General features: G+C 41.4%; 2 protein-coding genes across 2 annotated transcripts; both read left to right on the top strand.

Annotated features, from left to right (window-relative positions):
- The first annotated feature begins 270 nt into the window (after positions 1-270).
- On the top strand, positions 271-2,739 carry LOC102448260 (claudin-8-like). Its single transcript, XM_006126073.4, has one exon. The coding sequence runs from the start codon at positions 271-273 to the stop codon at positions 946-948; it is 678 nt and encodes a 225-aa protein (XP_006126135.1). The 3' UTR covers positions 949-2,739.
- Positions 2,740-14,809: 12,070 nt separating this feature from the next.
- On the top strand, positions 14,810-15,855 carry LOC102448492 (claudin-8-like). Its single transcript, XM_006126074.4, has one exon. It carries the CDS (start codon positions 14,995-14,997, stop codon positions 15,661-15,663), a length of 669 nt encoding a protein of 222 aa, XP_006126136.1. The 5' UTR covers positions 14,810-14,994; the 3' UTR covers positions 15,664-15,855.
- Positions 15,856-22,179: the final 6,324 nt, after the last annotated feature.

Genomic DNA, 22,179 nt, shown 5'->3' with positions numbered 1-22,179 from the left:
AGACTTTTATTGGCTTTGAAAAGTTGTTACTCTTGATTGGTCAGTTTACCTGTTTGAGTCAATAGATTTTTAAAGACAACGAAATGCAGCTAAGTCCTAGCCAGCGTACACCAGATTTAAGCTGATTTGAAGAAGCGGAGACAGCCTATTTAAAAGCTTCTTCGCATAAACAAGACCTATTTTGCAGGAAATCACTTCAGCTGCTTACTTTTTGTCTTTAAAGGAAACTGCTTTAGGAACTTACTGTGCTGTCTTATCTCAGAAAGAGGTATGGCCAGTAGTGCACTGCAGATCGTTGGACTGGTAGTTGGAGGCATTGGCTTAGTTGGGACTTGTGCAATCACTGGGATGCCTCAATGGAGAGTCACTGCTTTCATTGAAAACAACATCATCGTGTTTGAGACCATTTGGGAAGGACTCTGGATGCACTGCATCAGACAAGCCAACATCAGGATGCAGTGCAAAGTCTACGACTCTCTCTTGGCACTCTCACCTGATCTACAGGCATCCAGAGGACTAATGTGTTCTGCTTCAGCACTCTCATTTCTTGCTTTTATGATAGCTGTTATGGGCATGAAGTGCACTCAGTGCACTGAGAACAACGAGCGAATCAAGGGTCACATTCTGTTGGCAGCTGGAGTTCTTTTCATCCTATCTGGTATTGTTGTGTTCATCCCAGTATGTTGGGTTGCCAATACTATCATCAGAGACTTCTACAATCCAACTGTCAATGTGGCACAAAAACGAGAACTTGGGGAAGCCCTGTACATAGGCTGGGTAGCTGCCTTCTGCCTCGTTGCTGGGGGAGCAATATTCTGTAGCTTCTGCCATTGTAACGAGAAAACCAGAAGCTACAGGTTCTCAGCACCTTCACATCAAGCATCCTACAAAACTCATCACGTGCAAAGGAAAACTGAAAGTTCATATTCCAGAAGTCAGTATGTCTAGTTGCTTTTTGGTCTTTTAGCTCAGCAAGTCAGTCTTTGTGAATGGACTTCAACATTCACAGTGAACTACAAGTAGATCCAAGGAAACTTTATTTGTACTTCATACCTGAACCACAGTAGCCATGCATAAATCCTTGGATTTTAGTTAATTCTATGAACCCTGTCAAGCAGACAATGTATTACATTTTAATCCCAAAAGAAAAAACAACAACTTTTTACCATGTTTTAAAGCTTCAATTTGTTTTAAAACTATTTAGCATTCATGTAAAAGTGAATGTTAAAAAGAAATCAAATAGTTATTTGGAAAGAATTTTAGGGTTTTTTTGGGGAGGGGAGGGGCTATGTTACATATGATAAATTACAACAAAAGGGCTTAAATGAGTTTATTGTTATATAAAATACAGATTGATTGTGATGAAAATAATGGATCAAACAAATTATTGTCTGGGGAGGGAGGATAAGACAGCAAAGATAATAAAGAAACTGTTTTAAAAAAACAATAACTAAGGGATAAATACATTGTAAATAAATGGTAATGTGAAGGATTAGCTCTGCAGTGAGAGGGAGGCCAATATCTCTGAAAATAAACTTAAAAAACAAATAGTCTGGTAGCACGTTAAAGACTAACAAAACATGTAGATGGGATCATGAGCTTTTGTGGGCACAGCCCACTTCTTCAGATGAAAGCTCATGATCCCATCTACATGTTTTGTTAGTCTTCAAAGTGCTACCAGACTATTTGTTGTTTTTTAAGTTTATCCTGCACAAAAAGAGTGAGAGAGAGAGAGAGAGAGAGAAAGGCCTGACTAGTTTGCATTCCTGTGACAGAATTAATGTTCTGGATCTTTACTGTACAATATCTTCTTTTTTCAATATGGGTATTTAATATAGTCCTCATACTACAGTGACTCCTGTGCGGGAAGACTCCTTCATCTGTACCGAGACCCACTGATTTCAGTGAAGAGGTATGCCCGTGTGGAATTGAGGGCAGAACTAAGGCCTGAAGGGATAAAAAGAAGGATGTTTCAATGTTTTATTCACTGTTCATTTACAAAATGAGAAGATTTCTAATAGTGTCACTGTATACCCAATTTTGGAAAATAAGGAAATAGGAATTTAATCCAATTGGATTCTACAGAAACTAATCCAATTGGATTCTACATTCCTTATCAAAATTAACAGAGAATGGTAATAGATGTTTTTAACCCAGCAGAGGTGGTGACCTCCTGGCTCCAGTGAAATTAGTGGAAGGTTTACCTTCTTACTGTTTAGGTTTACCTCAACTACAGTGGAATCAGAATTTTAACTATGGAGTCTGAGAGAGATCCCTATTTTAGAATTTGGATTGATTAAATATTCTGCGAAAAGGTTACAATGCAATCCACTATCCTTAGGATATTTCTAGCTGAAAAATATCAGGGACCAAATTTTTCTTTAAATTACACAAGTACATATTCCAAAGAGTTAAAGAAGTCCAAATCCTTATGCTGTTTTACAAGCAACCTAAAATTGTAAATAGACATGCCTTTTAAGTTATGTCTAAATACATATATTTCTATGTAGCCTCATTATTTTAAAGCAGGGGCTCTCAAACTTTCTAATACCATGACCCCCTAAAATTCTAAATGAATTTGTGTGACCCTCCACCCTCACTGTGCCACGAGTAAAGGGGGAGCTAGAGGGTTGGTCAGGGAGGCAGGGCTGGCCGGGGGAGATTGGGCAGGGGAACTGGCGGGGGGGAGGGGGAGGGTTGGGTGCAGTGGGGCTGGCCGGGGGAAGATCGGGAGGAGGAGGGCAGAACTGGCCGTTGGAAGCAGGACTGGGGAAGATCAGGAGGAAAAGTGGGGGAGAACCAGCCGGCTGGGAGGGGTTTGGGGGGAGCACGAATTGGCCGGCGGGGAGCGGGACTGACCCGGGCACATGCAAATCCCAGGGTGCACAGTCCCAGCAAAGTGTGAGTGAGTTCGGCTGCGGCTCTAACACGCGCTTGACCAGCGCTCAGGAGCATGTACAGGGCTTCCCCTCTTCCCCAAGGCATCACACGCAACCAGAGGCTCTCAGCACTGATCGTGCCCCACCTCCACCTGACTTCCGTCAGGCACCCAACTGGAAAACCACAAAATACCAGACATTGCACATGTCCAGTATTTTCTGAATTTTTTTACCGGATAGAGGGCCCAAAAACCAGACTGCCCGGTTGAATACTGGACACCTGGCAACCCTAGCTGCGACCTCCTCCCTCCCCCTGCCAAGTTGCTCGCAACCCCCCTGGTGGTCGCAACCCACAGTTTGGGTAACACTGTTTTAAAGGCTATTCCTAGCTGCATACGTATGTGTGTAATACATATGTGCACTATGTATGTTATACAGCACAGTTTGCCTGTGTTTTACACTAGTTTGTTCATCTTGTATATTTGCAGTCCTATTATGTGTGGGAGGGGGGTTATTATGCTGCAGTAGGTGAATGTTGTTCTATGTAGAACGTATAGCTTCAAGCTTTCATATATGTTGTAAAAAAGTATTGTGTCTTCCTGTATTAGTGCCTTGTTCATAACACTTTCACCTATTTTGTTTCCTGGGGGTTATAACAATGAGTATAAAAAAACCATCTATTGAGTTCACAAGGTCCTACTCAAAAGGGTGTAAATACTGATGTACTAGAGTTATTTACAGTGTCATGCATATAGTATTTATCTGTGAATTTTAAATAAGAATCTTACTTTAAATACAAACAGATAAGTAACTTTTTACTTGCAATATAAAAAGTTTGTATACTTAGTATGGTCAATATCTATAATACTAGAAGTTTTACCCAGCTTTGCTTGGATACTTAACTCAGGTAGTCTTTGTTTTTCTTCATTTAAATAATTGCTCTGGGGTGGGACTGGAGATGAGGGGTTCAGTATGCAGGCTGTCTGGGGGAGAGAGAGGACTACCCAGCCCTCTCTCTGCAGCAGCTGAGGCTATGTAAGAAGCAACTCTCCATAGCTGCTGCAGTTCCAAGGGGCACAGCCAGGGAGGGGTGTAAATCACCACACTGGGGCAGGTCCAGATTCATCTGCCCCTTGCACTTCCCACCCAAACAGCCAAACTCTCTCACATATATGGTAGATAGTTGTCTGTTCCTCCCTGCTGCCACAATGGGGTTATAGTTGTCCTGGTCCCCAACTCTAGCTCCTTGCTCCCCCTGTGGTCATTGTACAGTATAACTGTCGCTGCTTTCCATCCCATGTCCTCTGCTTCCCCCATGTGGTCATTATATAGCAGAGTCTTCACTTTCCATTTCATGAGAAGCAGTCCCATTCCAGGTAGATCCCATTTTCCTGGCATAAACAAACCCTTATTCTATTTTAAATTCTGATAAGAGGAAGCTGTATATAGAATTTCATGGTCCTAGCTCTTACTGTTTAGGAGTTCTTGAACAGACACTCACAAACCCTTTAAAATATATAGAAGATGAGCTGGAGTTACCTGGCGTAGCTCAGGAAGCCGGAGGAACAAAATGTAGAAAAACAGTAGTCCATTATTTTTTTTTTGAATAGTAGAAAAGTTGCACTGATTTCTATAGGTCTGCTTCATCCTTGGAGGGGGAGGGGTGTATGCGCGCAACCCCGGGTGGAGGGGAAGTTACACGCGGGAGGGGCGCCTCAGCTTGCACGCAGGACTGCGGGGGCAGGGCGGGTGCCTGAGCCGTTGTGCGTATGGGGGTCGGGACACTGCGTGCTGGCGCGGGGTGTTGGGTGAGGGAGGAGAAGAGGGTCGCTTATGTAACCTTACAGGCGGGAGGGGGCAAGTCCTGGACGGCGCTGGGGGCCGTAGGCGGCAGGCACAGAACCTAGGGTGGGCTGGGAGGCCCCTACAGAGCAGCGGGTTACTTTTTGATTTTTACAGCTTGAGCTCAGGCCCAATCGGGTCCAAAAGTATCTTAAAACCTTCTCCTGGATGAAAGGTTATCCCATGCAAAGTTTGGTTGCGGTAGTTCTAATAACTTGGACACTATAAGAACACAAACATACAAACATTCTCCTTTATATATTAGATTAAACATAATTATAACCTATTTATTTCTGTCAGCACACAACATACTAGGCATAGTACAAAGACACATAAAAAGGCACAGATTTTTAAACACGCCTACAGGATTTAGGAGTGCAAGTCTCATCAATGGGACTTTAATGCTTTTGAAATTGTCCCCCAGAATCCCTATGCAAATCAGATTATTCTGTAAGTATATCATAGAATCATAGGGCTATAAGAGACCTCAGGAGGTCATCAAGTCCAGCACCCTGCCCAAAGCAGGGCCAGCCCCAACTAAATCAACTCAGCCAGGGCTTTGTCAAGCCGAGACTTAAACACCGCTAGGGATGGAAATTCCACCACCTCCCTAGGTAACCCATTCGAGCGCTTCACCATCCTCCTAGTGAAATAGTTTTTCCTAATACCCAACCTAGACCTCCCCCACTATAACTTGAGACCATTGCTCCTTGTTCTACCATCTGTCACTACTAAGAACACCATCTCTCCAACTTCCTGAAGGGAGGTTGCAAAGGGGATGAAGGTTGTTATTGAATCCCCCCTCACTCTTCTCTTCTGCAGACTAAGTCCAAATCCCTCAGCCTCTCCTCACAGGTTACGTGCTCTAGCCCCCTAATCATTTTGGTTGCACTTTGCTGGATGGCATATACAACATGTCCCCTTCCCCCTCCTAATATAATCATGTACATCATCTATTCAGGACAACCAAAAATAAATTTCAGTTATGAATAGGAAAAATTTTTTCATTTAAAACAAATCTTTAGTAGCCCCGGCAGAGATTTTCATACAAGGAAATATATACAGACATACTTGTGAACAAACAATACTAAGAATGAAAATACTTCCATTCACAGAAAACTGCTTCCTCAGTCAGAAGAACCATACATTCCAAGAGGATAGCCACAGATTGCAAAACCTGATGGCACCAATCTGAATGCAACATTGAGTCTTATGTGAATGTAGCTAGGTGGAAAAAAACCGTGAGCTTAATGTATGGAAATATAAAAGTTGAAAAATCAGAACAAAGTTGAGTGAGCTGATCTCATACTTATAGAAACTTAGGCATCCATTTAGGAAAATCCTGTCCTAATTAATTTCAGCTCTTTTTGAAAACTAAGGGACTTTTTTAGAAGCCTAAAAAAGTATTTCAGGTATAATTTTTTTTTAAAAAAAATCTTGGCTTTAATTAGTAATACTCTCAAAACTAGAACTAGTTAAAAATTTTCCATCCAAGAATTTCAATGCAGAATATTGACTGTCAAAAAAGGAAAACTAGAATACTGAAACATTGCAACAAAAACCTGAACATTTATATTCTGAATTGCTGCCACAGTAACTCAGGGAGTGGTAGTTTGGGTGCTTCATGTCCCTCTACAGCAGGGGTGTCCAAACTTTTTTCAACGAGGGCCAGATTTGATGAAGTGAACATGCGTGAGGGCCGACCATTTTGCCTGACATTCTTTGAACCATTAAAATTAAATGCAAATTAACTATTTTATGCAAAATTTATTGCAAACGGCATACTTTTCATTTTGTCGCATGGATGACAAATCTAAACAGGTGTTAAATCACTCTGCCTTTCATATCTGAAGGCCAGATGAAAAAAAAAATCCAGGAAGCTGAAATATATGTCAGGAACAGTGTAAAGTACATTACATATTATTGGTAATAAAGGTTGTCTGTCAACATTTAAGTTCAAAAAATATGAACAGGAACATAACACCAAGTATACACGTTGTGTCCAAATATATTTATAACTGATTTAGACCAACTGACATTAACTGAGATTTTACAATGTATTCATCTCAATGCATATGGATTCGTTGGGGGCCATAAAAGATAGATATTGCCAAATTACCTGTGGGGCCGTATTAAACTGGAACACGGGCCGCAATTGGCCCGCGGGCCGGACTTTGGACATGCCTGCTCTACAGACAAGATTCTTGAGCTGTACTACAATTACTATGATTCACTAGAGCCATGTGACTTCCACAAGGCACTCTGGTGACTGAAGAACTGGAGGGAACCCTATTGCATTATAGGATTCATAGTTGAGATTGGGAGATACTAGGCCAGCATATTTCAATAAAAATTGGTTTTTAGCTAAAAAATTTTGGTTCCTGATTTTTTGGCTGAAAAATCTAAATTTGATGGAGAAAAAAAAATGGAGAAAAAAATGCGTGTTTTCTATCCAACTCTACTTGAAACACCAAAAATGAGAATTCTTTCCCTTTTCTTCACTCTTACAATTTTGATTATTTTAAATTATAAATGTATGTATACTTTTATAACTATTGTACTTCATTGTTTTTCAGATTTGAAAAACAAACTTCATATAGATTTATTGGTAAGATTTCAGGTATTATCCTATAATATTATATGCTTTGTTTATGGATCGAAGAGGTTATCTAGGAAACTGAATTTTGATACACATGAATAAAATTTCTGGATCACCTTGTGTAAATCTGTTGGCTAGCATTTTAGGCCTTCTTTACATTGGCAAAAATGACTACCCAAGTGCCAGGCAAGGCTTTTGGCTCAAGTGAGTGAAGGTTTAAGATTTCATTAATGATTTATTATTCAGTAACTAAGTCCTTGTCTGTATTAAAGGATTTTCTGACATTCTCCCACTATTGCTCCTATTGATAGAAAAGTTTTCATTGGGGTTACCAATGGTAAAACCACTATTATATACTGCTGAGATTAGATTACACAGATTAGAGCCAGATGACAAGTGATAAAATGGCTGCTAACAGGTGTGCTTTGGTAACCACAACCAGCAGAATAGCAGTTTCAGAAAGCCCGTTCTGTGGACATAACCATGCTTGAAGCAGAATTATTATAGTTTACTAACAAAGACCCAGCTGAATAGGGTTAAAAAGAATTGTAATGTCAATAAATACAAAAAATATGAATATTGGAAAACAATCCCAAATATACATATAAAATGATGGGGACTAAATTAGCTGTTGCCACGCAAGAGAGCAGCTGGAGTTAGTGTGGATAGTTCTCTGAAAACATCCCCTCAATGTGCAACAGCTGTCCAAAAAAAAAAAAAAAATTAGGAATAATTTTAAAAGGTATAGCGAATAAGACAGAATATTTTATTGCCTGTATTTAAATCCATGGCACGCCCACATCTTGAATACTGTGTGCAGATTATGGATGCCTACAGGAATCTGGTTGGTTTGAAAAGATTTGTTCTTTTCAAATCCATGCTGGCTGTTACTGATCAGATTATATTTTAGATGTTTGCAAATGGGTTATTTAATTATTTGCTCCATTACCTTTCCTGGTACAGAAGTGAACATGACTAGCCTGGAATTTCCTGGGCTGTCCTTATTTCCATTTTATAGAGGGGCACTATGTTTCCCCTTTTCCAGTCTTCTGGAATCTCTCATGGCTTTTCAAAGATAATTACTAATTTCTCAGATATCGCCTCAGTTACCTCCTTGAGTATTCTACAATGCATTTCATCAGGCTCTTGTGACTTAAAGACATCCAAGAAAATTTTAACTTGTTCTTGCCTATTATAGATTCTGAACCTACACCATTTTAATTGGCATTCACTATGTTAAGCATCCAATCACCACCAACCTTCTTAATGAAAACTGAAATAAGGAAGTCATTAAGTATCTCCACCATTTCTACATTTTCTGTAATTGTTTTCCCCTCTTCATTCAGACTCTGTATGCCTGAAAACTTCACACGCTTTTGCTTATCAGATAGTATGATGTTCTGTGGACATGGACTCCTTTCAGATACATATATTCCTTTGTCCTGTTCTCCTTCCAATGCCACGTTCAGTCACACAAGATGATGCAATTGCATTTCACAAAATGGGGTCAGAAAACATGACAACACACAAGGCACAAAACTGGTGAAGACCCCTGTCCTTCTATTGTGATATATTGAAGCTGCTATAAGTAACCATCCCCAGAACCACCTTCCTCCTATTTTCTGGTTAATCTTTTTTACCTCTTTTCTCTGACTATTCTAACTCTATATAATATACACAATGCTAATAATTATTTGTGACTCAGACACTATCTTTCTTCTCCCCATAATGGTTTCACACATTAGTATTGTGGTATAATCTGCAAAAATCAAGGCTATTTCAAAGGTTTTGTGACAGATACTATGAATGTTAAAGTATCAGATCCAGATTTCAGCACAGTACTGCTCTCTGATTCCACTCAAGGACTAGGAATGTCAGAGACCTATTTCTTTCCAGGGTACCCAGTAAGGATGTTACACAGCATTTAATCAGCTAATCTAGTAGTTGTTCGAATTTCCATTGACTTCTCAATTAGTCGATAAGGGAGGGAAACTGCACAGCTGCAGTAGGTTTAGCTCCCTGTTCCAGGAGCTAACTCTGCTGAGGCGCAGCATCTGGGACTGGGAGCGAGCCAGGAATCAGCTGCCTCCCCCCCACTGCACCTCTGCTCCCCTGACCCTGCAGAGATTGTGTTGGAGGGAACAGGTTTTCAAGCTGGATCCCACCCAGCACTGGTTCCTGCTCTATCCCCTTGCTGCCTCTCTCTGACAGGGGAAGCAAGGGGGGAAGCGACTAGTGAGTGACTACTCGACTTCCCGATAAGCACATGTCCCTTACATTCCTAGTACCCAGTGCAGATTAATTCTTTTGTTCCCATTCACTGGACAGGGATTTGCTACCAGGAGATTGGCATGCCAGTGTGAACTATCACATGCAATACAGAAAACCTATATAAGATCATGGAAGTAGCTGCCCATTTTTGCCACTGAGAAACCACAGACAATCCAAGACTCAGTGAGAAGTCTTGTTATAGATAACACATATGGATGCACTGGGTTCTGGCTCAAACAATAGTGTACTTAGTCACAGACAGTATACACAGTCTTGGGATCCAAGAGACTGATCCTGATTATGGGAGTGCTAATAAACCCAGCGCCAAAGCAAAACTAGTATGTTTTGCTGCAAAATGCTATTGCTTCAGCCTCCAACACAAGTCCAAAGTTCATAGTGTTTTGTGCCAGAGCTTAGCCTCTGCCATCACTACATGACTAGCAAGCCAGTTTTTGTGCTGTTACATTTTGATCTGTGACTAAACAACTCTTTATCATAAACAATTCTTTCAGTTATTTAGTTTCACATTTCATCCAGTACTACTCTAACTGTACATATTACTGCTAATTCTCAAAAAAGGCATTCCACTCCACTTTGCAGGTTCTCCCTCATTTTATTTTCAACAGCACAATGTGAGTGGTTCAATCAACATTTTCAAAAAGTATTTTGTGGTTACTTTCCTGCCTTTAAGTGTTACCTGGGTCGACCATCACCTGAATCCTTTGGCCTTTTGTTTTAAAGCAGTAGAGGGGGCAGTCTTCTAATCTGCATACCTTTATAAGGACTATGGCTCTCTACACTTAAATACAAAGGTGACAAGTGCCTCATAAAATGTCTGAAATGGATTAGACTAGAAAGATCTCAAAGGATGTTGAATATTTTGTCCAGGAAACAAATAGATCATCCAACAACTGTTGAAATGAGTGAGGCCATGGGAATTCTGAAAAATCCCACTTCCATTTTGGTAGTATGTTTGTTTTTAGGTGAATTAGGAAAAGGAAACACACAGAGTTCATTAACTAATCCATGCCTTTCTTAGCATGCCATCTATGGTTCAAACAAAATACAGGACTATGCAGCACTTTAAAGACTAACAAGATGGTTAATTAGGTGATGAGCTTTTGTGGGCCAGAAAGCTCTATGGTTCAATTCCAGTTCAGCTAATTGTATACATGTAGGAAATACCACCTCGTGTCTCTCCTACTTTTTTGGTTGTCCTTTCCTCCTTTCATTCCAATAGGGTTCAACTAACAATTATCCTCTCCTTGGACAGTATCTCAGTATAGTTGGTGTGGTAACATCAGTCTTAACACATATGGTGGGATGTCACCTACTGTAGCTGGTAAAAGTCTAGAAAAAGCACTCAAGTACTTAAAATGTTTTGGATATAATGGCTCCATGAAATGGCATATGACATTTTTCTAACATTTTTCTGGGAATAACCAATGTCCCACATTAGTCATTCTGAGGGCCACAGTGTAGTTTTATATGTGATGTTAAAAGCTGATCCTCCAAATATCACAAGATTTTAACACTTAGCTTTAAGACAATCCCAATAAATAACAGGTTATCAGGGCACTGGACATGATAAGTCAGAGTTGGGTATCAATATTAATCATTTCCTCCCCATAAATAGCCTTCCAATATCAGTGTTGATATTTTCAATAAAAAAGTTGATTAATATTTTTGAAAAAAAGAAAAATTGTTCTGTTTCAAGCCAGTAAATGATTTTTTGTGATACAATAAGAATTTGATGAGTTTAATTACTGTGTAAGTGAGAAGCAGCAGAGAGAGGACCCCAATCCAAGCGTATTAATGCACACTCCATAATTTGGGCTTCTTCTTTGAAAATCACTCTCTGAGAGTCATATCCTGCCTGAACTTGTGTTGTTTGATGCTCTATGTTCAAGACTGGGAAACAGCAATCTGTCCCCTGCATCTGGTCTCTGGGCTTAACTTTAACACCTCTCTCTCTCTCTCAGGCTTTTAATCACCCTGGCTCACCTTCCACATCTGCAGATTAGAGACAATAATTCCCATCTACCTCATAGGCCTGTTCTGAGAATTAGAGAATGTTTTAAAAATACTTGGCACTTCAAGAGCTATACAGATATTAAACACTACATCTTCCTTAAGGAGTTTTTAGGTCATTATGATTCATCCCTTCTACAGGATATTGTATACCTGTAGGGAAAGTCCATTTCTAATACTCAGCTTACTTTACAAAGCATTAATTCCAGCCCCTCCTTGGTCTGTTAGAGTTGGAATTAGTGCTGGTAGGCTGAGAGTTTTTTGCCCCTATAAGCCAGTGTAGGCAGAATCTTTTTATAATGGAGGTCATCCTTATTTCTGAAACAAAAAAACAGGACTATGAAGCACTTTAAAGACTAACAAGATGGTTTATTAGGTGATGAGCTTTCGTGGGCCAGACCCACTTCCTTGGATCAAATAGTGGAAGAAAATAGTGGATCACAACCATATATACCAAAGGATACAATTTAAAAAAAATGAACACATATGAAAAGGACAAATCAAATTTCAGAACAGAAGGGAGTGGGGGGGGGGGAGGTAAATGCTTTTTCTTTGTGATCCTGTCTAATATCTGTTTTGTGGGCATTGATCCTTTGGCGAAGTGTCTGAGACGTTTGTCCAATGTACATAGCAGACGGACACTTTCAGCACATGATGGCATAAATTATATTTCTGGATGTGCAGGAATATGTGTTCTTGATCTTATAACTCACTTGGTTAGGTCCAATAATTGTATCAACACAGTGAATATGTGGACAAAGCTGGCAACGGGGTTTGTTGCAAGGGAAGGTACCAGGGTTGGTATTAGTGTGGTATGTCCTGTGGTTGTTGGCAAGAATCATCTTGAGGTTAGGTGGTTGTCTATAGGAGACTATGGGTACGTCTCCCAGAGCCTCTTGGAGTTTAGTATCCTGTTCCAGTATAGGGTGTAGTTTATTGATAATGTCCAACACATTATCAATAAATTACAGCCTATATTGGAACAGGATACTAAACTCCGAGAGGCTCTGGGAGACAGACCCATAGTCTCCTATATTAGACAGGATTACAAAGAAAAAACAGTTTCTTGCCATTTCAACCAGCAAGGACATTGTTTCAACGATTTGATTACCTGCATCCTGCTTCAAAGGCCTTTTTCACTACACTTGAAAGTGAATCCTCTGAACTGTCATTCATGCTTACATTCGACACTTTACGCCTAAGTTTGAATAAAGACTCTAATTATCTTACCCATTACAAAGATAGCTTCCCCAGTTATCACTTCTAATCTCATTAGCTCACAGACATTTACCTCCCCCCTCCATCCCCCTTCTGTTCTGAAATTTGATTTGTCCTTTTCATATGTGTTCATTTTTTTTAATTGTATCCTTTGGTATAGATGGTTGTGACAATTTTCTTCCACTATTTGATCTGAGGAAGTAGGTCTGGCCCATGAAAGCTCATCATCTAATAAACCATCTTGTTAGTCTTTAAAGTGCTACATAGTCCTGTTTTTTGTTGCAGCTACACCAGACTAACACGGCTACATTTCTATCACTATCCTTATTTTTAAATTTAGTTACAGCTGAAGGTGCTTATACAAGTATCTAAAACATTAAAAATTAACATCAAAGGCTATATTTCACCCTCCAAATGAAAAGAAAGCAGACAGCTTATTTATTACAGATAGCTCATAGTGTACGGGCCAGATCCTTAGGTGATGCACATTGGCATAGGCCCACTGTCTTTTGTGGATGTATACCAATATAAGCCAGGTGAGGCTCTGGTTGCATGCATCAAAGAGCTTTACTAACACAAAGTAATTAGAGTTAGGCATAGCTATATAGTATCAATTCAGGTCAGGGCTGGGAAAAGGAGTGAGAGAGGTTAAACCACATGCCAAGGCAAACCAGATAAGCAACATGATGACAGCTCAGGAGAACTGGCTCGTAGTCCTCTGAACATTCCAAGCTACATATATTGTAGGAGGTATCCCTGCCCACTAATCCTTCTTGCAAGTGTTGTCCAGTGGTTAAAGAAATAGACAAGCACTATAATGTGAATGAATAAATAGTACTTGGTTATTTTGTTGGAGAGTTTTTCTCCTCACCATTAAAGGAAACTAGATATAACAACAGAATACACTCTCCTGCTAATAGGAATGCATGGAGATAATTATTTCCTATCAGTGGTCTTTCTTTCTAGAACCAAATGAAAAAAAAAAGCTATGAAATGATGCCAGCTACTTGTTTTGGCATCCTTATGAATTATGCATCTGTTTAAGTAAAACTTTGATGTTGATTACAGCTCTTGAGCCTACTGTACCTAATTCCATCAACATCAGGAGCCACTGTTAAGTGCCTTCTAGGTTTTTCTTTTTTAAATATTTTTCCATCTAGTGGAGTGCCAGAAACATGTAAATCACACTTAAAATCCAATTTTAGCTTTCATCATAGAAATAATTGTACTCATCTGAATATTGTACATGATAGAAATTAAGTCCTGCACTAACACCTTGGCTACGTCTACACTGACATGATTTTCTGGAAATGCTTTTAATGGAAAAGGTTTTCCATTAAAAGTATTTCCAGAAAAGCGCGTCTAGATTGGCAGGACGCTTTTCCGGAAAAGCACGTCTTCCGGAAAAGCACACGTGGCCAATCTAGACGCGCTTTTCCACAAAAAAGCCCAGATCATCATTTTCACGATCGGGGCTTTTTGCGGAAAACACTACTGTGCTGACTACACTGGCCCTTTTCCGGAACAGTTTTCCGGAAAAAGACTTTTGCCCGAACAGGAGCAGCATAGTTTTTCCAGAAAAGCACTGATGATTTTACATTAGATCATCAGTACTTTTACAGAAATTCAAGCAGCCAGTGTAGACAGCTGGCAAGTTTTTCCAGAAAAGCGGCTGATTTTCCGGAATAACTTGCCAGTGTAGACACAGCCCTTATGTTCTGTGTTTCAACACAACACAGAAGCAGTTTCGTTGTGGAATAATTAACCCTATAATTTGCTTTCAATAATGGGGACCCTGTCACACACTTAATTATAGCATCACTAATGAGCAGTGAAGTCAAGTATGATATTACTAGATAGGGTGTATCTAGCCTCTCATTGGCTGGAAAGCTGTCAGGCCTGATTGTGAAGTGCTCTAGTCAGAGGTCTTTCAAATATAAAGGCAAATAAATACCAGGTCCTTCTCTTTAGTCAGGCATGGACTGCTGCCTATCTGAACATCAGTAATACAAACTGAAGCTGCTTCGAAGTCATTTTGACACACCAGCAAAATATTACAGGAACGATTCTCGCTCTGTTTTATCTCCAAGAAAACCTATTTTGGAAATACCTCTCTGTATACTTTTTTTGGGGGTGTGCTTCTCTTGAAGGAATATGGCTCCTTTTGCACTGCAAGTTATAGGCCTAATATTTGGAGGCCTCGGCATGATTGGGGCTTTTGCAGTCGCTGCAATGCCTCAGTGGAGAGTGTCTGCTTTCATTGGAGGTAACATTGTGATATTTGAAAACATTTGGGAAGGGCTATGGAAGAATTGTGTCTATCAAGTCCACATCAAGATGCAGTGTAAATACTATGACACTGTGCTAGCGCTCCCACCTGTTTTAGAAGTATCCAGAGGACTGATGTGTGTTGCTGTGATACTCTCTGTTATTGGCTTTCTGTTAACCATTACTGGCATGAAATGTACTCGGTGTGTTGGGGATAACAACCGAGTCAGGAGTATCATTCTGCTGGCAGCTGGGAGCATTTTTATCATATCTGGGATTCTAGTTCTGATACCTGTGTCTTGGACTGCCTACAACATCATTAGAGACTTCTATAATCCAGCAATCCACGCAGGCCACAAACGAGAACTGGGAGCTGCCCTCTATTTAGGCTGGTTGAGCTCAGCATTGCTCATTATTGGAGGAGCACTATTTTGTAGCTTTTACCGTCGTGGTGACAAACACCGAAGAGGGAAGTATTCATCACATGCTTGCCATGGACTGCCCAACTCTGAATACATGGAAACGAAAGCCCAAACCAAGCATGCTTATGTCTAGCTGCTTTGTGAGTTTTCTCTTCAATGTTTTAATTTGCAGTGGTGGACATTAGTTCCTCCATTAGTGCCTCCATAAGTGGCTAAAGGAGAAGTTGTTTGGGTCATTTGTAACTCTCTGTTATCTATCTAATCTATCTATCTATCTATATATTATAAGTCTTGGAAAGACTAGATCATGTCAGTAAACATTGATTTCCCCCCACACACAGATCAAATGAATATTTCCATCTGACACAATCAAAATTTGCAGATAGGCAAAGAAAAATGCCTCTTGAGAATTTGAGTGAGCTGAGGGTATTTCCTTTATGTTTTGCTGTGTGATATTGACAATGTGTGTGTGTTTTAACAGTTATAAAATGTTAACTTTTTTAACTTTTGTGCCTTCTGATCTTAACATTCCAGGTATTCAGTAAACCAGATTGCCTGAAAGGGTTAAAACTACAGACAGTGGATTCTAGAATCTCCAGGAAGGCTAGAGAAGCATACATGAGTTGGCAGAAAGCCCAGAGGACCAATGAATACAGAACATGCATTTTTAAATTAGGAGTAGTGACCTTCCTGTTCTACCCTTTGCATGACCAGAGGACAGCTAGGAGACAAACTGAGTTAGGAACATAGCATGGAGTAGCCAATGACATACATGCCTAGGGAAAGACTAAACTAATCTTGGAACAACAGATATGAGTAGAATAAGTGAGATGTGATCAGGCTACTCTTTGTTTTTGGAGTTCTGTACAGAGCACATGTAACTACCCCCTTAAACTGTAACTCTCCTAACAGAACCCCCAGGAAGCAATTCTCTGTGTTTTAACCTTCCTTGTTTCAATTGTTCTGTAATGCCTAGCAACCAAGTAATGTTTCACCAAGTATGTTTTCTTTGTTAATAAAAATAACCTTTTTTTACGACCATGATCTGATGCCTGTGTCCTAGAAGGCAGGAGGTTCTGGGTGTATGCACTTATGACTGCATGGCCAACTATAAAGAAAAATCACAGACTTAAGCTTTCTCCAGCATGAGAGCTAAAGAGCTACCACATAATAAGAAATTCCCAAATGTATCTGCCTGGGTTTTTGCATTGGGGTGGTGGCAACGATACCAATCCAAGGCCAGGGCATCTGTGACCTTAGGGATTTCTGAAAAACCCAAAGTCTTTTGTAACAGGCTATTTTACAGTCTCTTGCAGGCCTCCACCTTCTGCCTCAAAGTGTCAGGCCCATCTTTGATGCTTCTTTGTGTGGTTATGAATTCTATGGTCTGAGCAGAGATGGGCAAGCAAATCTAAATCTGTCAAAATATTCTAGAATTGCTTACCTATTGGGAAAGCAAAGAGACTGTGCATAGGGTGCCCTCTGATCCCCCATCTACCACAAAGTCACTTGTTATGGATACCTCTCTTCTGGGTTGGGGAGTGTACCTGGACAGCTATATGGATTCCCACAGACTTTGAGAGCTCTGAGACAAACTGTGATTCAGTCTCCTCAAATTTTAAGCTGTGCACAAAGCCTGCAAAAGATTTCTACCTGTCATCTACACCATGTATGTCTGAGCTGTAACTATGAGGTGTACAATATCAACATAGAAGAACAAGGCCCACACCATTTCTGTCATCTCTAGGTTGGGAAAAAAATCTGGTGTAAATAAGGCAACTATTAAGATCCAATCAAGATAGCTAATTTATAGGAAATACATGACTTAGCAAGTTATTTGATTATGAAAAGGTGGAGGAATCAGGATGTAAGTCAAACTAATGTATACTTTCTCTGATATTCTACTGATATGCATAAGTAAAACTTCTTTGGAAAGCAACAATGAAGTTAAATATATAACAACTCATTGGCTACGTCTAGACTGGCATGATTTTCCGGAAATGCTTTTAATGGAAAAGTTTTCCGTTAAAAGCATTTTCGGAACAGAGCGTCTAGATTGGCAAGAACGCTTTTCCGCAAAAGCACTTTTTGCGGAAAAGCATCCATGGCCAAACTAGACGTGCTTTTCCGCAAAAAAAGCCCGATCCCATTTTCGCGATCGGGGCTTTTTTGCAGAAAACAAATCTGGGCTGTCTACACTGGCCCTTTTGCGCAAAAGTTTTGCGCAAAAGGACTTTTGCCCAAATAGGAGCAGCACAGTATTTCCGCAAGAACACTGACAATCTTACATGAGATTGTCAGTGCTTTTGCGGAAATTCAAGTGGCCAGTGTAGACAGCTGGCAAGTTTTTCCAGAAAAGTGGCTGATTTTCCGGAAAGACTGGCCAGTCTAGACACAGCCATTAAGTCTCTGAGAATGGTTCCATTGACTTTTAATGGGAGTTGGTTTACATTTTAATTAACAACAATGCAATCCCAGGGCAGAGGGATCATTTCTATTATCCCACTTCTTTCTTCCTGACACATAGAAGCACCCCAGTTTCTACACACAATGGTGTTTCTTCACTGATTTGGAGTCGGATATTCTATAATTTATATTGAGGCTAAGTTGATAAGATATAGCTACTTTGAAAATGCTCAAAGAGTAAAAGCAAATCAGAAGCTACCTTTTAGGAAAAGTGTGCTTAGATGAAAAGTCAGGAGATCAGCACACAAGTTTTCAAGGAGCTGAGATTTTAGAGCATTCAGCACACTGAATCATGTAAAATACTCCGCACAGCCACATTTTCCCTTCCCTGCCTCCTCTCAGTTCAAGCAGATCCAGGTTCTTTGCCAACATTCTTTCCCCTCCTTCCACCCACCTCAACCTGATCTAACACTCAGCACTTAAATGTAGTGGTCTATTCCCTTACCAAGCTCTCTCCCTCACTCTCAAACTCTCTCTGATCCACGAGCCCATGCTCTTGCAGTCCCTTCTTCATGTATTAATCTCCCATTGTTTCTCCAACTTGCATCCAGGCAAGACGTTCTTGCAGGGGTATACCCTGTTTGAATTCATGACATACCCAAGAATGAGCTGTTCTGTTCATTCCCTAACCTAAAGTGCAAAAAGGTCTGATATTAGCAGCTGGCTTTGATCCTGCAGGTATGGAGGTGAGAGATAGAGAGAGAGAGAGAATGAGAATATGATATACACGCAGTCCCCGAGTTACGTGGATCCGACTTATGTCGGATCCGCAGTTATGAACGGGGATTTCTCACCCCGGAGGACTGGAGCGGCGGGACGCCTGGTTCCGCCGCCCGCCTCCTCCGGGGCGAGAAAAGCTGCTCCCTGTCTCCCTGGTCTGCTGGGGGAGCCAGTAGACCAGGGAGATGGGGAGCAAAGCGGCGGAGGACCCGGGGCCGGACCCATGGCCGCTTCCAGATCAGCTGGAAGCGCCGTGGGTCTGGCCGGGTCCTCAGCGGCTTTGCTCAGCGTCTCCTGGACCAGGGAGATGCAGAGCAAAGCCGCTGAGGACCCGGCCGGACCCGCGGCACTTCCAGCTGATCTGGAAGCGCCGCGGTCCGGCCCGGGTCCTCCGCCGCTTTGCTCCACGACTCCCTGGTTTGCTGGGGGGGGAGGACGCAGCTAGTGCCCCCCCAGCAGACCAGGGAGACGTGGAGCAAAGCCGGGGGCCTGTGGTAGAGCAGGTGGGGCACTGCCGGTTGGTCCCGCAGCACCGCTCCTTGGTGCTACTGGACCAACCCGGCAGCACCCCAGCTGCTCTGCCCCAGGCGTCCTGATTCAGCCGCTGCTGATCAGTTTCAGCAGTGGCTGAATCAGGATGCCTGGAGCAGAGCAGCTGGGGTGCTGCTGCGTTGGTCCAGTAGTGCCGAAGAGCGGCCCGCTACTGGACCAACCCAGCAGCACCCGAGCTGCTCTGCCCCAGGCGTCCCCAAGTCAGCCGCTGCTGAAACTGACCAGCAGCTGACTACAGGAAGCCCGAGGCAGAGCTGCTCTGCCCTGGGCTTCCTGGAATCAGCTGCTGATCAGTTTCAGCAGCAGCTGACTTGGGGACGCCTGGGGTTCTTAAGTTGAATCTGTATGTAAGTGGAACTGGTGTCCAGATTCAGCCGCTGTTGAAACTGATCAGTTTCAGCAGCGGCTGATGCCAGTTCCGACTTACATACAGATTCAACTTAAGAACAAACCTACAGTCCCTATCTTGTACGTAACTCGGGGACTGCCTGTATTGCAACTGGAACATCAGTAAAGGTAAAAAGAAAGAAGCTACTGGTCTTTGGATGAGAAAAAACACAAATAAACCAACCAACCAACAAGGGAACATTTCTTTTGAGTATATGCATCCAGCTATTTGTGAGGGACATGGATGATTGCACAATGTGGAGAACAAATAGGCTAACTGAAATACTTATCCTAGAGCCATCTCTAGAAACACACAGAATATGTAGCTGCAAAGGGCACCACAAAATTTGGGGCACCGCTGCAGCTGTAGGATGCTTAGGCAGTGCTGGCTCCAGTGACCAGCCCCATTCCCTGGTGGTTCCCCCATTCTCCTCCCATGCTGTATCCAGCCACCAATCAGCTGTTTTCTTCTGGCGGGAGTGGAAACCACCTCTTGTCTCTGGCTGGCTGCCTCCTGTCCACATGTAGCCTGTAGCTTGTGCTGCTCCCTGTCTGGCACCCATGCCTCTTTGTGTACAGCTCAACCCCCACAGGATGCGTGTACACAGTTGTTCGGACTGTGTAGGGCACCAGGATGGGTAAGGACAGCTCTGAATTACCCTCAGCATTTACAGTCCTGAAAATAGTGGGTTTAATTCGAAGAAGAGGCTGACATTTTTCTGGGTTCTTATTTTAGCATGTTTTGCCCATTACCTCTAACACGCTTCTTGCTTTTTTGTTCATCTTGAGCAATGAAAAGCTCTAAAAGGTACTGTTCAGCGTATATATGGTCATGCCAATTTTCTTCCACAATTTGATTTGAGGAAGTGTGGCTGGCCCACAAAAGCTCATCACCTAATAAACAATCTTGTTAGTCTTTAAAGTGCTGCATAGTCCTGTCTTTTGTTTCAGCAAGACCAGACTAACATGGCTACATCTCTGTTACTGTTCAGGGGGAATGAGTGATGGAAAAGTAAGCCTTCACCTGGGTTTATTTTTGCAGCTTCTTAATGTACTCAGATATGAAAACCTGTAAACTGAACAAGTCCTGCTAATAAGACCAGTTTTAAAGGAGAATGCCATTTTGATCAAGGACATTTTACCCAGTGTAACAGTGGATGGCTCAATGCTTACCTCTATAATTGCTTCTGTGATGGGATAGCAAAATTACAAAAACTAAATTCAGTTGATCTGCTTTCACAAGTTAACTGATAAAAAAAAATAATTCCAAAATGTTTGACCTTGCAGTCATTAATCATAACATATACGAGCGACTACATAGTACTTATTCAGATACTACCTATGTGAAAGCCACCACTGAATGATTTTAGAAAAGTGGTCCCTACAGCATTTCCCTTTTAAACATCTAACAATCTAAACTGGTCTCTTCCAATTTTACACAAATACGACATCATCCCTTGCTGCCAAAAAAAGGGTGCGGGTGTGTGTTTAGGCACGTGGCATTTTAAAAATAGAAACTGTAAAAATGTCAGGAAAATACTACTCCCTATGATAGTCTAATTGAAAGATACATTAAACTTTCTAAATCTGTGTTGCTTGTTTTTGACATGTGTCCTTAATTTGTAGTCTGTGTCTTGGAGTTTTGTAAAGTTGTCCCTGATTACCATATGACAAAGATGATGGTTAAATTAGCATTTCAGTTTCTATCAAATGAATGAGTGACTGACATACTGATAAGCGATGTTTATTCATTAAAGATTCACACTGCAGCGCCAGATGGTGCAGGGAGACAAAAAAAATTCTATACCCCAAATATTTGCTTGTATACTGTCACATATATCCTGAAGTTAAATTGGCAGAAAAAGCTTCATATGTATAGGGAAAATTCTATTAACTAAAAAAAAAAATTTAAAGTTCCCAACTTTGTTGGCTAAATTAGTTTCTGGTGTCTAAAGACCCGGTCAGCTACCCTTACTCAGTACACGGTGGTAGATGTATTAGGCTGTAAACGCACTCCGCTCAGAGGAATTCTGTGGGGAGCAGTTCTAAAAGTTACTGGCTCCTGAAAGAGGGCAGGGGGAATGGCATGAAAGACAGATGGTGATGCTGGAACCCTCAGGATAAAAGAAACATTATGATGACTTCCTGTGGAAGGTCCTAGTTAATTTCCACCCCCCCCCCCTTTGCCTGAACTAGCTTGTGAGCATTGTAACAAGATGCAGGTTCTGGGATGGGTGCAGACTAATAGGGTTGGCTCCAAAATTACTCTGCTGCTGAGCCCAAGGGAATCCCAAATTGAATGCTAGCAAAGTGAAAGGCTAGCTCCTGCTGGAAGCACAAGAGTGATTCTGGAAAGAAGATGAATGTTAAAGCCACTCTGAACTCTTTTAGTGCATTTCCAGTCTATTATGCAGGATGGGTCTGATCAAACAGCCTTCCATCAAAATCTAAAATGCCCACCAATTACCAGCCTACTTCTGGCTCACTACAGCGTGGAGGTAGACAGAACAACATGGGATGTTCC

Source organism: Pelodiscus sinensis, chromosome 1 (genome assembly GCF_049634645.1).
Source record: "Pelodiscus sinensis isolate JC-2024 chromosome 1, ASM4963464v1, whole genome shotgun sequence".
In the NCBI taxonomy this organism is placed as follows: domain Eukaryota; kingdom Metazoa; phylum Chordata; order Testudines; family Trionychidae; genus Pelodiscus; species Pelodiscus sinensis.
Note: the sequence above shows the minus strand (reverse complement) of the source record. Positions and strands in the feature narration are given on the sequence as shown.